The sequence below is a fragment of the Chrysemys picta genome, chromosome 3, assembly GCF_011386835.1.
Source record: "Chrysemys picta bellii isolate R12L10 chromosome 3, ASM1138683v2, whole genome shotgun sequence".
In the NCBI taxonomy this organism is placed as follows: Eukaryota; Metazoa; Chordata; order Testudines; family Emydidae; genus Chrysemys; species Chrysemys picta.
The window spans coordinates 2,304,815-2,321,162 of record NC_088793.1 but is presented as its reverse complement, the minus strand read 5'-3'; the positions used below and the strand labels follow the sequence as shown (position 1 = coordinate 2,321,162).

The 16,348-nt window shown below is 43.5% G+C and overlaps 1 protein-coding gene across 24 annotated transcripts in view; it reads right to left on the bottom strand.

Moving 5' to 3' along the window:
- The window catches only part of ASXL2 (ASXL transcriptional regulator 2), a 244,375-nt gene that overhangs the window by 107,435 nt on the left and 120,592 nt on the right, over positions 1–16,348 (bottom strand). The window contains exon 1 of one of the 24 annotated variants that reach the window (XM_065590069.1): positions 12,485–12,503. The exons of 21 other annotated variants lie outside the window; for them this stretch is intronic. Coding sequence is in view for 2 of the 3 variants with exons in the window: in XM_042861466.2 (XP_042717400.2) it covers positions 1,182–1,218 (37 nt within the window). In the remaining variant the exon portion in view is untranslated. Of the gene's footprint in view, positions 1–1,181; positions 7,369–12,484; positions 12,504–16,348 lie in introns of those variants that run through there. 2 more of the 24 variants (XM_042861466.2, XM_065590068.1) reach the window with 2 other exon arrangements.

The window sequence follows — 16,348 nt, the reverse complement described above, 5'->3', positions numbered from 1 at the left end:
TTTGGGAAATATGCCAATATATTACTGGTTGTGATTCTCCTCTGTCCCTATGTAACCACCAATTTCCTGTCCAGTGATCAATTCATCTTTATCTAGCATGGAATACCTTTTGTGTTAGAAAAATACACTTTGTTAGACAAGCCAGTGATGTTTTACCGGTGGTTGAATGTGACCTCCAGTATACATCTCCCAGAGTATGCAATTCTTCTTGCCACACAATATGTGCTTAAGGAATATAATTTCCCCTTCTTCTTTCTGACCCCAAGTTCTTTACCAATATTCAATCAGCTGAACTTACTCTTCAGTTTGCTACAGAGAGCTCGAAGGGCATCTGATCACCAGGAACTTCTTAAAGAAGTGCCCGTTTAGATAAAATGATAAGGACTCTCCCTATCTGCACACTGCTGATTAGGCAGGGTCAGCTAAGGACACCAGAAATCTCAGACAAACTACAAAATCAAACCACCTCCCATTGCATCAGCTGGTAAGAGACATTGTGAAATGTGGGTAGTCTCATACTGGAATCAATTATCCTTTATTTCCTTAACTCAGTTTGCAAAAATCATTTTTTTTCTTTCTATACTTTATGGGCATGATTCTGATCCTATCAAGGCCAACTGAGTTTTGCCACTGACCTACATGGAAACAGAACTTGGTTCTGTGTGTTTTTCTTTTCAGGCAAGTTCAACGCAGCCTGTTTAAAAAAAAAAAAAAATTAAGTAAACAAGCCTATGCCAGTAATCCAGTGCTCACAAGTGACCCTGGAATGACAAACCAGGATGCAGACACAGATACTGAGCAATCATACGCACTGCTCACAAGTAACCCTACAACAACAAAGCCGTATGTGAAATGGGGGAAAAGGCATTTGGCACTGAAACATTTCAATTTCAAGCTTCCAGGATAACGTGAAATAATATGTATAATCCGAAGTGATTTGGCAACGCCCTTTTACAAACACTGGGTTGTGTCCAGAAAAGCTGTATTTTTATTGTTAAACCAAAAAAGGAAAAAGTTTGGCCATTGTTCCATTTCACGGCCAAAGAGAAAGGCATCTAGCTGGTCTTACCTCTTACCACAATAGCAGAAACTACAAGCAAGCCCTCCAAAAAAAACAACCACCTAGCTCCTTACAAAGGAAAGTTTGTTAGCAGCTGCCTAATCAAGTAACTTCATCTTACCTTGGAGAGGAATTTCGTAAGGCTGCTCTCTCAACATTGTTTCTCGTTGTGAAGATTTGCAATCAATGTTCCAGGCTTCCGCTCACCCTCAGCTAAGATGCATGGATTCTAATTGCAATGTACAAGGTTTGTTTTTAAATTTTTTCCCCTATGCTCCTGATTGGCTCAGGGTAATGCCCATGTGGGTCTACAAATGCTGGGTTTCTATCCATTTTAAAATCAAAGTGTCAGTTTTGCTGCTGTCAGAGCTCTTTATTTTTGTACATATAAGGAAGTGGCTGTTGATGTTATCTGAATGTGTTTCCTGTTTTATATGTATATGAGCAAAAATGATGTCACATTAAACTACACTGCAAAGTTCCACAGAGCTCAACTCAAAGCCTCTAAGCAAGGGGAGGGGGAGAGAACACAGCTCATCTGTTCACCCTCTAACCCAGTTTGCAGTCACTTCACTGATCCCTGTTAGAGTTCTGTGTTCTCCCCTTGCAGCTTAGTTTTTGCATGCTGCACCAACATTGCTTGCTATTGCAATTAACAGCCCAGTTCAAATTACACAGGACTCAGTTTGTGTTCACATGAATAGAATATAACCCTCAAAGGTCTCTTCAATGAGATACAGATGTAAAAATGATCAGTGACTACCTGGATATTTTACAATTGTAGGTCCCTTCTCAGCTGCAGACTGCATTTTGACTACATCTGAATTACAACAATTGGAATTTTAAGAGGGAAAGTAGACCAAGTTACAGGCTCGATGCAGGAAGTCAGACTATGATCATAATGGTCCATTTTGGCCTTGTAATCTATAGCAGGATGTGAGACTTAATTCATTTGTTTTTAAAGCACTGAGAGACCCTTAGAGAAAAAGTACTTAACGGACCAATTATGAATATTGTTATCTTGTGAGAGAAAAACAACCCGTTCTCTCGCTGAAGTCTAAAAGGAAAACAGTGCCATACTGTCCTGCTCACACGTAGACATGTGGCTTCTGGGGTGGCCTACAGATCTGACCAGAGATAGATTTTTTTTTTTGCTCTCCACTGCAGCCTGGGGCCATATAAAACTCAGGTCCCTCTCTCTCTCACTCCTCTTGTTTTTTGGATGCCTACCTTTGCATTGAACGCCTTTTGCAAACCCTCTGCATAGGGTTGAATTCAGACTAAATACAATTTGCCCTTCATTGTGACTATTTCTCACATGGCTGTTTCAGTGATAAGCTGTAGGAAGTCAACAACCACACCAGGGGTTTTCCCTAGCTAGTTTTCGCTTTGCTAGTGATTTCTTTAGTTTTTGGTTTATAGTCTTGCACGTTTCCTCCCTTTATTATTCTCCCTTTATTGCTTCTCACATTGTTACCATCCACCCCTTATGGTGGCAACAGTAAAAGAACCACCATGTGGATGGAAAGAATAAAAGAATCACCACTGAACATGGCTTGTCACTCTTCACCAGAGCTGTCTGTCTATACCAGCTCGTTGGGGACTCCACAGACACTGAAGGGGTCACTCACATATAGATGTCACCTTTAGTTAAAAAAACAAAACAGCCCTGAAAGATTCCCTGCGATACTTCTCACCCCAGAATGCATTCTTTGGAGTCCAGTCAAATAACAGCTGTCTTCAGTGTCCTTAGGTGGTTTAGACTTGCTACATTGTGGGTGCCTGTTCAGATGGGTTACTCTCAAGCATGTCTGCTTACAGTTGCGTTCATGTTTTCAGTAGCAGAGGGGCTCCAGGACGCACCTGCAGTCTCTGAGAGGAGGGAACCGTCTCCTCTTTTTGTTACACTGACTTTGCATAGAAATCTAAAATCCAAGAGCTAAAGCCATTGTGATCTTGTGAAAGAACTGGGCACGTTCAGTGTATTTGATCAGATAAACTATGTCAATCTGCTGCTGTTCATGCTGAATAGACAGTGTCATAGCAACTGGGATTTTGTGTTATAAGATTTCACAACAATTCTATGGCTATTCATTATGTCTGATTGGTACTTTTAGAAATGCCTGAGGAAGTTCAGACATGTACGTTACTGCTGGGCAAGGAAATTGTATATAGAAAAGGAAAAGATGTACTGGGCTCACCTCCCACAAACGACAAGTTTTGGTGGTATTTCAAATGCTAGAGACAGGATAAGACTAAGGAAATAGTACTAGGGAACAGAGGTATGCCATTCTGTCTCATGTGGCTAGCAAGGGTAAATGGTCCAGGTTAGTGTGCATTGATGCAGAAGAACAGTTTAGTATCTCCCAAGGTTGCCACAGAAAACTAAGGAATTCAAAGTATGGTGGTTAAAGGTGTCATTTTTAAATAGTCACCTAGCTGTTTTCCTCCCCCCAAGAAATGTGTTTGATATTTGATGCAGTTATGAGCTATCTAATGAACACAACAGAGGTTTGAGAGCTAGGACACCTGGCTTCTCTTCCTAGCTTGGTCTCTGGGTTGCTGAGAGACATTGGGTATGTCATTTAACCTTTTCAGCAGTGCCTTATTTTTATTCCTGGCAAAATTAAGATACTTTCCTCATCGAGCAGTTGGGAGGCTAAATTAACATTATTAAAGGGCTCAAAAATCTTTGGATGAAAAGACTCCAATTCCTAGTCTAAGCAGGGTCTGAACGAGCTCTCCCCTGACATCTAGTGATGAGCTGGGGAAGAGGACTTCAGGAGCCAACCTTGTTTGCGTGGACACACCCACTCTACCTAGGTGCGCAGCATGATGGAGCTGCTTTGCCCAAATGATCGCTTTTGGTGGGTGTTAGATTACAAGTCACTTTGTTAATAACGGGTTGTAATCCTTGTTGTGTGAATCAGGGCAGTAGAACTGCACTTGCTAAGCAGGGGGTAGGAGTGCCAAAGCCTAGTAGAGATAAGAGAGGGTGGGGACAGATGCTTATGCCTGGTCATGTGGACTCTCCCTAAGGATCCTAGACATCATTTGATCCTTTCCCTCCCCACTGTGTAATAACAGAGCTGATTAAGTTTCCATTGAGACTCTCTTGTTGCAGACCAATAGAGCTGAAATCACCAATAACCAGGTCTAAGCATTAGAGCTGCTTTGGGACAATGTCTCCGATGAAAGAAACTGTCCAGCCTGCACTAACCGTGAGGCTCCCCCACTAACAGCTGAAATCACTGAGAGCTGTGTTAAGTGGTGGGACCTCAAGACATCTCAGAGGGTGCGGAGTGCTGAGCGGCTGGCAGAGCAGCTGATGCCAGAGTGAGTGCCTGGACAGCGGAGTGAACAAGGTGCCTTCCTCTTACCCCAGGGTGGGAGGTGAACGTGCACAGATGCACATGAATTCTAGGTCTACAACTATGAGTGGGGTGCACTGGAGGAAGAAGGGAGAGGCATATTAAAGGAACTCTTGGTTGTTGGATTTAAGAACCTGAGGCAAAAGGCACTGCCCAACGTACTCGGGGGTGGGTGTTTTACTCATGGTTTGATGCTTATGAATCCTGCTTGTGGAGTTTTCCCAAGTGAATGCAACGATACTTTCTTCCTTTTTCTTAAAAGTTTCTTTTCTACACTCAGACTCTGTCCTTGCGAGAGGGGAAGTATTGCCTCTTAGGGGCACCCAGAAGGTGGTATGTAATTTTCCAAGGTTACTGAGTAAGGACTCAAACTGGTTCTGAGTTGTATTTTTGAAAAAGAACCCCTACGTATTAAAGCCAGCCCTTGTCATGGACAACTCCACCTGGCAGAAGGATTACACTGGTATTTGGGATCGATCTATGCAGGGTCACCTTCTCTAGTCTATCCTCCTTTTTATCACAGAAGCATCAATTTATTTAGTTTGAAACTATTCTTGTCTCATTTGTTAAACACTGGCAATGTGCTCTGCACAGTGTAGACAGATGCTGCCCCAAAGAGTTTGCAGTCTAAGAAAGCCCACAGGGAGAAGGTTTTTTGGTAATTTTAATAGTTAGTTCACTTCTTGCCTGCATCCTTAAGGAGAGACATGGGGGCAGAGAGTGGCAGCATTGGAAACTGGGAGGACAACGAGCATTTCATGTGCAACTGGAGCTGGGGGTAAAGGAACATAGGGGGGAAAATGGAAAAACGAGACAAATGGGGTCTTGAAATTGGTATCAGTGGCAGAGCTACATAACAAAAAGACAAGAGTGGAGATGCAGACCAAGTTCAAGTTGTGCAAAGCCTTGAAGGCAAGGGTAAAGTTTAAAACTAAGTGCAATGAAAAACAGGGACCCATGTGATCATATCAATGGCCAAACTGATACGGGTGTCAAGTTTAGCCTTGAAGCAAAACTTCCCTTGTTCTATCTTATCTTTCCTATTGCATTCTCCATTGGTCTCATGCCACTAACAGATGAAAATAAAAATGACATTTAATATCCAGGAAACTGGTGTGAAAAATATAATCCAGGTTGAAAGTGCAAGCACCGTTTTTCCCCCTGACCAGATAGACCTTACTTCCTATTGAGCACTATACTGTCAGCAGTCTGAAATTGGGAAAGCTGAAGTGAGTGAGGGGGGAGGGATAGCTCAGTGGTTTGAGCATTGGCCTGCTAAACCCAGGGTTGTGAGTTCAATCCTTGAGGGGGCCACTTAGGGATCTGGGGCAAAATCAGTACTTGGTCCTGCTAGTGAAGGCAGGGGGCTGGACTTGATGACCTTTCAAGGTCCCTTCCAGTTCTAGGAGATAGGATATCTCCATATATTATTCACCTGTAATACCGCTCGCTAATAGAAATTATGGTATCTTTAGATCACAAAATGTGGCAATCACCCTGCCAATGCCCTGTAGAGGTGGCATGAGAGAAACTCACTACATATTACTGCTGTGCTCTGCTACCGCAACATAGAAAAGCATATTTTAGTTTTAGCTTCTATGTTTGTTTGCTCTGCTTAAAAATAACTAGAAAGACATTAAACTGTAATAAATTCCTTCAGCATTTTAGCGACATGATATTAGCTCTGGAATGAATGACTCCTATATGCTCTGGCTTACGTACTCTAGTATTTAGTACAAAATCGTAAGTTGAAATAGAGCAGATCTTTAGGAAGAAACATCCAATCTTGATCAGTGCTCAAGATGGTCAAACGAAACTTCCAGATTTCAGAGTTTCTGATACAGCAATTCCAGCTCTGACTAATAACTGTGCGAGGCACACTGTCAGGAGATTGAGGTGGCCAAAGTGTACAGATCACAGAGCACTACCGTGTAGATTATGGGCCCCTTCATCTTTACAAACGAGTTAATCTACAGCCATGAAAGGTCTCAGCATACATTATTCCAGCTTAGTCTGACTAACTACCTATTTGCTCAGTATTAGGCAAATGTAGGTACAGCTCTACATTTATAGACTCCAAGGCCAGAAGGGAGCATTGTGATCATCTAGTCTGATGTCCTGTATAACACAGGCCAGAGAATTTACCCCAAATAATTTTTAGAGCAGATCTTTTAGAAAAGCATCCAATCTTGATTTAGAAATGGTCAGTGATGGAGAATCCACCACAACCTTTGGCAAATTGTTCCAATGGGTAATTACCCTCACTGTCAAAAATTCAACTTCCAGCCATTGGATAGTGTTAGACCTTTCTCTCCTAGACCAAAGAGCCAATTATCAAGTATTTGTTCCCCATGTACATACTTTTAAACTGCGATCAAGTCACGCCTTTACTAGCTCTTTGATCATCTAAACCAGGGGCCGGCAACCTATGGCACGCGTGCCAAACACGGCACACGAGCCAATTTTGAATGGCACGTGGCTGCCTGCCGCGGTTCCAACCCCCAGCCACACTCAGCACCCCCACCCATCACTCTCCCCTGCTGGGGCAGGAGGCAGAAGCTTCGTCTTGCAGCAGCCAAGCTCCCGCCCTCCCCCAGCTGTGGTGCAGCCTGCTTTACTGCCCCTCCTCCTCTCCTTCCCTGCGCCGGCCTTTGCAAAGGGAGGGGGGAGGAGTGGCAGCGTGCTCGCTGCTCCGCAAAAGCCCCGAGGCCCCGCTCTCCTGGCCGGAGCTCCAGCCGGCGTGTGGCAGCCCCACGGCCCCTTGCTAAAGCCGGCCCTAGGTAAAGGAGGCAGAGAAGAGGTAGGGACGGGGCCTTGGGGAAGGGGGTGGAACAGGACATATCCCTTCCCAGCCCCCTGCCATGAGCTGCTCAGGGCAGGGGGCTGGGAGCACCCCCACGAGCTGAGCACCCCAGTCCTCTGTCCTGAACCCCCGCCACACCCAGCCCTCTGCCCTGCACCTCCACACACACCCCAGCCTTCTGCCCTCTGCCCTGACCTCTGAAGCCCCCACACCCCCAGCCTTCTTCCCTGCACCTCCACAAATCCCCAGCCCTCTGCCTTGACCTCTGAAGCCCCCCACACCCACCCTTCTGGGGGGCGTGGCGGGTTTCAGAGGTCAGGCCCCACCCAGCCTGCTGCCGGCCTAGGTGAACAGAACGCCAGGCTGGCAGCGAGCTGAGCAGGCTGGCGGCATAAGATCAGCATTTTAATTTAATTTTAAATTAAGCTTCTTAAATATTTTGAAAACCTTGTTTACTTTACATACAACAATAGTTTAGTTATATAAATATAGACTTATAGAGACCTTCTAAAAAACATTAAAATGTATTACTGGCACGCGAAACCTTAAATTAAAGTAAATAAATGAAGAGACTCGGCACACCGCTTCTGAAAGGTTGCCTACCCCTGATCTAAACAGACAGAGCTCCTTGAGTCTATCACTGGAAGGAAGGTTTTCTAAACCTTTAATCAGGCTCGTGGCTTTTCTCTGACCCCTCTCCAATTTATCAACATCCTTCTGGAATTGTGGCCACCAGAACTGGACACAGGATTCCAGCAGCAGTCACACCAGTAAATATGGAGGTAAAATAATCTCTTTACTCATACTCAAGATTTCCCTGTTTATGCATCCCAGGATCACATTAGCTCTTTTGGCCACAGAGTCATAAAGGGAGTCATGTTCAGCTGATTATCCATCACAACCCTCAGATCTTTTTCAGAGTCACACTTCCCAGGCTAGAGTCCCCCCATCCTCTAAGTCTGGCCTACATTCTTTGTTTCTAGATGAACATATTTACCGCTTGCACCCAGTTTAACAAGTGAGCCAGATCATTCTGTATCAGTGACCTGTCCTCTTAATCCAATTTTTGTATCATTTACAAACTTTATCAGTGCGGATTTTGTGTTTTCTTAACAAAATGTAAAATACTGTAGGGCCAAGAACTGACCCCTGTGGAACTCCACTGGAAACACACCTGCTTGATGACTAGTAAGATGAGGCCCTGAAACATAAACCCTTGGTATCAGAGGCTCAGTCTGAGGCCTGAGGCCTGAACTAAAGTAATGGTCAAGACTTTGCTAACATAGAGCAAAGTGAAGCTGTGAGCCAGAGGGAGGCCCTGCTCACAGAAGCTGGCAAGGAAAGGGCTGATGCTGCAAAAAGATACAAACCTAAAAGGTACTAAACAAACACTCCAATACTTGCACATTCCACACACAAGAATAAGCTGACCCATCCTAAAGACTGGGCAAAAGGAGAATATGATGGATAGACTTGTTTGTTCAAACCAACATGTACCAGGAGAGAGGCAGCACCCCAACACGCAGAGGGGTTGTACCTCGATACGTCAGGAGTGATGTGTAACTTGTTTGTACCTGTGTATAAGAATGCACCCCTGGGGCAGTGTCTTTGTCCGGCCGAGGGGGCAGTGGAGAGTCCCACCACTGACTGAGCTGTGTCCATTGCCGGGGACACATATTCGTACTAGGTCCTGTACAGTCTGTGGGGAACTATTCCTGTGCTTCGTTTGACAATAAACCTGGCCGGGTGCCTTTGTACCTTATCAGAGTGTGTGGTCTGACACAGCGGGCATTCACCCATGAAAGCTCATGCTCCAATACATATTTCAGAGTAGCAGCCGTGTTAGTCTGTATCCGCAAAAAGAACAGGAGTACTTGTGGCACCTTAGAGACTAACAAATTTATTTCTGTTGTAAAATAGCCACCCGCAGGTCTGTCAGACAAACAGAAAAACTTCAAAAACAGACTCCAACGAGAGACTGCTGAGCTGGAATTGATATGCAAACTAGATACAATCAACTCAGGATTGAATAAGGACTGGGAATGGTTGAGCCATTACAAACATTGAATCTATCTCCCCTTGTAAGTATTCTCACACTTCTTATCAAACTGTCTATACTGGGCTATCTTGATTATCACTTCAAAAGTTTTTTTTCCTCTTACTTAATTGGCCTCTCAGAGTTGGTAAGACAACTCCTACCTGTTCATGCTCTCTGTATGTGTGTATATATATCTCCTCAATATATGTTTCACTCTATATGCATCCGAAGAAGTGGGCTGTAGTCCATGAAAGCTTATGCTCTAATAAATTTATTAGTCTCTAAGGTGCCACAAGTACTCCTGTTCTTTTTGCTCCAATACATATGTTAGTCTATAAGGTGCCACAGGACTCTTGTTGCCTTTTACAGATCCAGATTAACAGGGCCACCCCTCTGATATTTGTGGTCATTGGGGATTCGCTCGAGATCGGCTGTGCCAGCGATCTGCAGAGCTGGGGCAGCACACAGAGGGAACATGCACGCAGCCGACTGGTATCAACACTGAACAGAGCAGAGCACCACACCGGTGGCATCTGACAACGACAGTTCTCCGTTTACAATTCATTTGGAGACCTAGCCAGTTTTTAATCCATTTAATGTGTGCTCTGCTAATTTTCATAAATTCTAGTTTTTAATCTAAATGTTGTATAGTAATAAGTCAAACCAACATACTTCCAGAAATCAAACCAATATACTTTCAGAAGTGTAAGTATATTATGTTAACACTATTACCTTTATCAACCAAACTCATCATCTTATCAAAAAACAATATCAATTTAATCTGGCATGATCTATTTTCCATAAACCCATGTTGATTTGCATTAATTATATTACTCTTCTTTAAGGCCTCGACAAGTTGTCAATTCAACCATCAATTGAGCAACTCCCAATTTCTGGTGCATCTAACAGTCACTATCAACTTAGTCTAATTAATCTGGTAACAGCCAGTGCAGATCAGCTGGAGTCACCAGCCTTGCTGCTCCTGCCTAGCATAGAGAAATTCAAACTGAAGACCTAAGAAACATCAAGCTGTTGGTCCTGTAGGGGATGCTTGGTTTGGTTTGACTCCCCTATGCCCACACCCTAAAGCCAGACCAACACTGATATCAACTAAGCTCCTCAAGGCCATCATTTTAGCTACAGTACCACAATGGGAATGAAATCTGATTGCTTGTTTTGGGTCACATTTTCACCCTTGACTAATTTGCTATTTTGGTTTGAACTTTTACTGAGCTACTTAAATTGCACTCAGGTTCATTACTTATGTTAACTAACCCTAAAACATATGCACAAGAACAGCCATACTGGGTCAGACCAAAGGTCCATTTAGCCGAGTATCCTGTCTTCCAATGCCAGGTGCCCCAGAGGGAATGAATAGAACAGGTAATCACCAAGTGATCCATCCCGTCGTCCATTCCCAGCTTCTGGCAAACAGAGGCTGGGGCACCATCCCTGTCCATCCTGGCTAACAACCACTGATGGACCTATCCTCCAGGAACTTATCTAGTTCTTTTTTGAACCCTGTTATGGTCTTGGCCTTCACAACATCCTCTGGCAAGGAGTTCCACAGCCTGACTGTGTGTTGTGTGAAAAAAAAGACTTCTTTTTGTTGGGCAGCCATTCCAGACCCCTCATCATTTTTGTTGCCCTTTTCTGAACCTTTTCCAAGTCCAATATATCTTTTTTGACATGGGGCAACCACATCTGCACACAGTATTCAAGATGTGGACATACCATGGATTTATATAGAGAATATATAGATATGATATTTTCTGTCTTAGTTGCTGGGTATAATTCCTTTGTACTTAATGGAAATTACATCTGGGCAAGAAATAATGCATTCAGTATTAGGAAACTACATTTATTAAAAAGCAGAACTTCTATTAAAGGTGAATGCCAATATTTTTATTAAGACAACAGAAATTATCGACAGAGCAATCTTTTGGAATTAAAGGACAAATATCAGTCACATCGTTACAATAATAAGCTCTTTTTTGTTCAAAGAGCTTTATGAGCCAGGGCAAATTTGCACCCTCAGTTATGTCTGTGCAACTCTTCTGCCCCTACTGGGGTTGAATGAATTTACCAGAGTTTGACACATTATTTCATTAATATTCACACCTACCACACAGGACTGTTTGTTATTCTACTTACTTCAAATACAAGTATCTGAGGTACGGAGAGACTGATGCCAAAATTTACAAAAATATCCATAATGATAGGAAACCAACTTTTCCACATTAGGGCTTGTTGTTTAGTGGTGTCAAGCATGCACGACTGCAGTTGGCTTCAAAGGAAGCTGCAGGTGCTCAGTGCTTCTGAAAGCCAGGCCCGATGTGTCTCTGGTTGGTCACTCAAACTGATGTACCCAAAAGTAGCGGGCACTTGAAACTTTCAGCCCAAGTGACTTACTACCCAAACGCACACTGCAAGTCAGTACCAGAGTCTGGGTTAGAACTCATGAGTTCTGATTCTCTAGGCTGTGCTCAGACCATTACATTAGCATCTCACCTTACACAGCTAGCTGTATTCTCCAGTAATTAGAGCAGGCAACTGCCAGGCAGGACTCCCACTTTCCAATCCTACCTTTGACAACAAATGGACCTTGGCAAGACCCTTTGTCTGTGCTTCCAGAGAGCTGTACAATGGGAATAATTCAACTCACCCATCTCTGAGGGTGAATGTGAGCCTTAATTAATGTAAAATAGTAGATATTCTATAATATGCTGCATGAGTCCTGAGAAGTCTAAGACCCAAGGGTGAAATCCTGGCCCCAAAGTCATTGGAAAAATTCTCTTTGACTTCACTGGAGCCAGGATTTGATGCCAGGTATCTGAAAATCTCACCTGTTATCCTGTGCCCTACCACCCCTGTTATGATCAGCTGAGAAACATCTGCTGCTGGAAATTAATTGGAAACACCATAGGTCCAGTTGCAGCTCTTTGCTCAAAGAGGCACTTTTTCTCTTTTGCTTCTTTCAGGGCCAGTCACTGCCTGAATCTAGCCACCTTAAGGGTAAGAAGCAAGTCATATTTATTTTGTTTAGCTTCGGTCTGCGGTTTTTGCGAAAAGCACATCCAATCGATGTTTAAATCGGTGAAACTGAAGGGCAGGAACGCCACAGCATGAGGCACCTGAGAGATCAGATATATAAGTAATGTAGGATTTGGGATTTTTTTAAAGGTCTGAAAATCAGTTCCTCCTTTACATACCTGCCAAGCCCCAAGTTCAGGATTCCATGTTTCCTCTGCCTCAGTTGATGACATCAAATACCTAAAACAGAGAAGAGAGCAGTTTCCTCCAATGCTCCAGGCATTTGTGATCTCGTCAACTCTTGCATGGAAGACACTGAATCCTGGACTTGGGACTTGGCAGGTAAATAAAGGAAGAAGTGATTTTCAAACCTTTTGCTATAAAGCGTAGCTATATTTATCATTTTTACGTGTATAAATATGCAGTGCTAATGATTTGGGATCCTAAACTTTTTTCACAAGCTATGAAGTTGATTCAAGTCGTTTTGCAGACTGCTACAGGAGAGAGGCTAAAAACAGGGCAGAGAGGTCAGTCATGCTGTGGATTGTTGCTGCTCCTTATACAGGATACGCCTCTTTTCCCAGTTATTTTGATCTGCAGCTGTGTCTCTGCTATGAAGAAATAAACTTCGCAATTGTGCTTCTATAAAGTCTGCTCACGCCTTTTTCCTTTAGTGCCAGCTGTAATCCAAGGAAAAATACTTTTCTTTTAGAAAGTGAATTTAGAGAAGAGTGATAGTAATTACAGCTGGAGGTATTTATTATTGAGGAAAAAGTAAACTAATTAAATATGTATAGCTTGGCCCAGGATCCAAGAGGGGTACGATAACCATTTACAAGTATTTGCAGGGATGCAAACAACAAGGAAGGAGAGGAATTATGTGGAGTGATACACAGGAATCGAAGTAGGACTACTGGGAAGAAATCAAAGGAAACTATAGGTAGTATATTAGGAAAAATTTCCCAACAGTGAAATCTTTTAGCCCGTGGAATCCTCTCTCAAGAGAACAGATGGAGGCCCTATCATTGGGGTCATTTAAGACATGACTGGAGAAAGCCCTGGAGAGGACATTGTAGGGAACGATCATGCGGATGAATTCCATGACCTTATAAGTCTTTTCCCTAATTTCTAGGAATTGAAGTTCCCTTTTTAAAGTGCACATAATGACTTTAGTATATTTAAAAGAAATATTTAACAATCAGACTCACTGATAGCTATACATATTCCTTGTGTCTTTTTATAGTGTGCAAACATTTAGAAGCAAGAGACATTGTAAGAACGTGTTGGAACATGTCACAGGACATGGCCTCCAGTGTGTTGGCTAGGGATGAGGTAGGAGGTCACACACCATTGCACCTTTCCCCAAAGGCGTTTAGCCCTTGAACCTAGGGCTGGGGCTGCACTGGCATCTTTCTTAAAATCATTCCCTGCTGCACTACCACCACAGTGGCTCCATTGACGGCATCAGTATCGGGAGTGCTTGCACAGAGAGGACAAAGCCAGTTGCTGACATTTTTACCAGAGCCATCTAGCAATGCTCAGAGCCGGGCTAGAAGATACAGTGGTATAAAATGCTTGCAGCTGGTCTAAGTTACCACCCGTTGAGCTCCATGGTTAGAAGCTTAGGGCCTCATCCTAGGAAGCTGAGGGCCCACAATTCCATTGACATAGTGATAAATTTGTGCTAAGGACACTGTTCTTTTTACTTGCATCTGAAGAAGTGAGGTTCTTACCCACGAAAGCTTATGCTCCCAATACTTCTGTTAGTCTCAAAGGTGCCACAGGACCCTCTGTTGTTCTTTTTACAACTCTGTTACAAATATCCTTCCCTCGGCATGGGCATACCAACAGTCACATCACACTCAACCGTCGGGAGGGAGAGGAAATAGAGAGCAGCTATGCTTTTGAATGATAAGTTTAATCCCAGAAGTCACTGCACTTGATTTTAAAGTGACTTTCTCTCTGGCCATCCAAATCCTCTGAACTTTTTGCTTAACTTTCTCTTTTCACATGCTTATTGGTGACTGGCCAAAGAAGATTATTGCTAAACTAACTCATGTAAGAAGGCTTACACCTCCCAGAGGTGTTGGGATGATTAAGCTAATGTTTGTACAGCACCTTCAGGTAAAAAAGATGATGATGAAAGGGGTTAAGTATTATTAGACATCACCTCACAGTCAGTACTTCTATGGTAACTAGAAATTCATCTGGTTATACAGTCATTTGGAAAAAATGACACATATGTGCCACTTTTTCATACAAGACTTTAAAACCTTCAATTACGTAGGCTATGTCTGCACTAGCACTTTTGTCAGTATAACTTGTGTTGCTCAGGGGTGTGAAAGAAACACCCCCAGGCAACATACGTTACACCGTCAGAAGCGCTGATGTGGACACTCTCCCACTGACATTGCTACCACTGCTCGTTGAGGGTGGTTTAATTATGTTGACGGGAGAGCTCTCTCGCATCGGCATAGAGCCGCTACGTGGGTAATTTCTCCAGCGTAGACATGGCCTTATAAACAAGTAGTCAGAACAATTCTACAAAACAATTCTTGCAAAGAGCACTAAGTGTAAAATGTATAAATACTTAGTATTTCTATAGTGCATTTCATCTTCAAAGTGCTTTGCAAATATTAACTCTCATCCAGTCCTGGTAGGTCAGTAAATGTTACCACCGTTTTACACAGAGAGAAACCAGGATACAGAGAGATGAAGTTGCTCAATAACATTCCTGGTGTTCGATTCCTAGCTCTCTGCCACACCATATGACAGGTTCCCAGTCCAAGATCTCAAGGTCAGACCTCTTGCAACAATAGTCCAGCAGTAAGTTAAACAGGGACGGCTGTCTGCAATCTCCTCCCTCAGACCAAGATCCTTTGGGACACTCAGAGTTGCTGCAACATCTTTGTGTTCTGTCCTGAAGGCAGACAGAAGTGGGAGAGACTGCAGTGTTAGCTATCATGAGTCATTCACACATAACAGGAGGCAGGGCCTTTCCCACTGTGGGTACATGAGGCTGAAATTCTCTGTCCTGTGACATTAAACAGCAGCAGCAGTCTTGTAGACTTTTTGTGCAATACCAAACAAGGGGTATTCCCCATTCTCATTTATCAGATTTTCTGGGTGCCTACCCTCACCATTCATTTTGCAGCTTCATTTAGATTTATTATTCACAGAGGCCTTTGGGCAACGGGGGAAGGATAGCTCAGTGGTTTGAGCACTGGCCTGCTAAACCTAGGGTGGTGAGTTCAATCCTTGAGGGGGCCACTTAGGGAACGGGGGTAAAAATATGTCTGGGGATTGGTCCTGCTTTGAGCAGGGGGTTGGACTAGATAACCTTCTGAGGTCCCTTCCAACCCTGATATTCTATGATTCTATAGAGCACCAGTTAGTTGTCAGTGTTTTCACTGACTGACCTTAAAATATTTATTACTATGTGTATGTTCATTGATCTAGGCTTCTATGCCCACCACACAGTAAGCATCTCACAAAAACACCTGGGAACTGGGAGTGGATGACGGGATGGATCACTTGAGTCCCTGTTCTGTTCATTCCCTCTGAAACACCTGGAACTGGCCACTATCAGAAGACAGGATACTGGGCTAGATGCACCTTTGGGCTGGTCTACACTATGTTGTTAGATCGACATTCCCCGCCTTAAGTCCAATTTATAATGTGCTTGTCTACACTACAGAGCCCTTCCCACCAACCTAAAGAGTTTTTAAAATTGACGCCTGTACTCCACCTCAAGGAGAGGAGTAGCGCTAGATTCGACCTTCCCAGGTTCAATTAGGGGTAGTGTAAACACAGCACAGTGTATTTTGACTTGTTTGGCCTCCGGGAGGTGTCCCAATGTGTCCGCTCTGGACAGCGCTTTCAACGCCACTGCACTTCATCCAGGAAAACAGGAAAAGCCTCAGGAACTTTTTAATTTAATTTCCTGTTTGATCAGCATGGAGAGCTCACCACCACAGCTGACCATGGCTGTACAGGTACGCAAACGTGCTCCAGCATGGAGCATACAGGAGACACTGACTCTG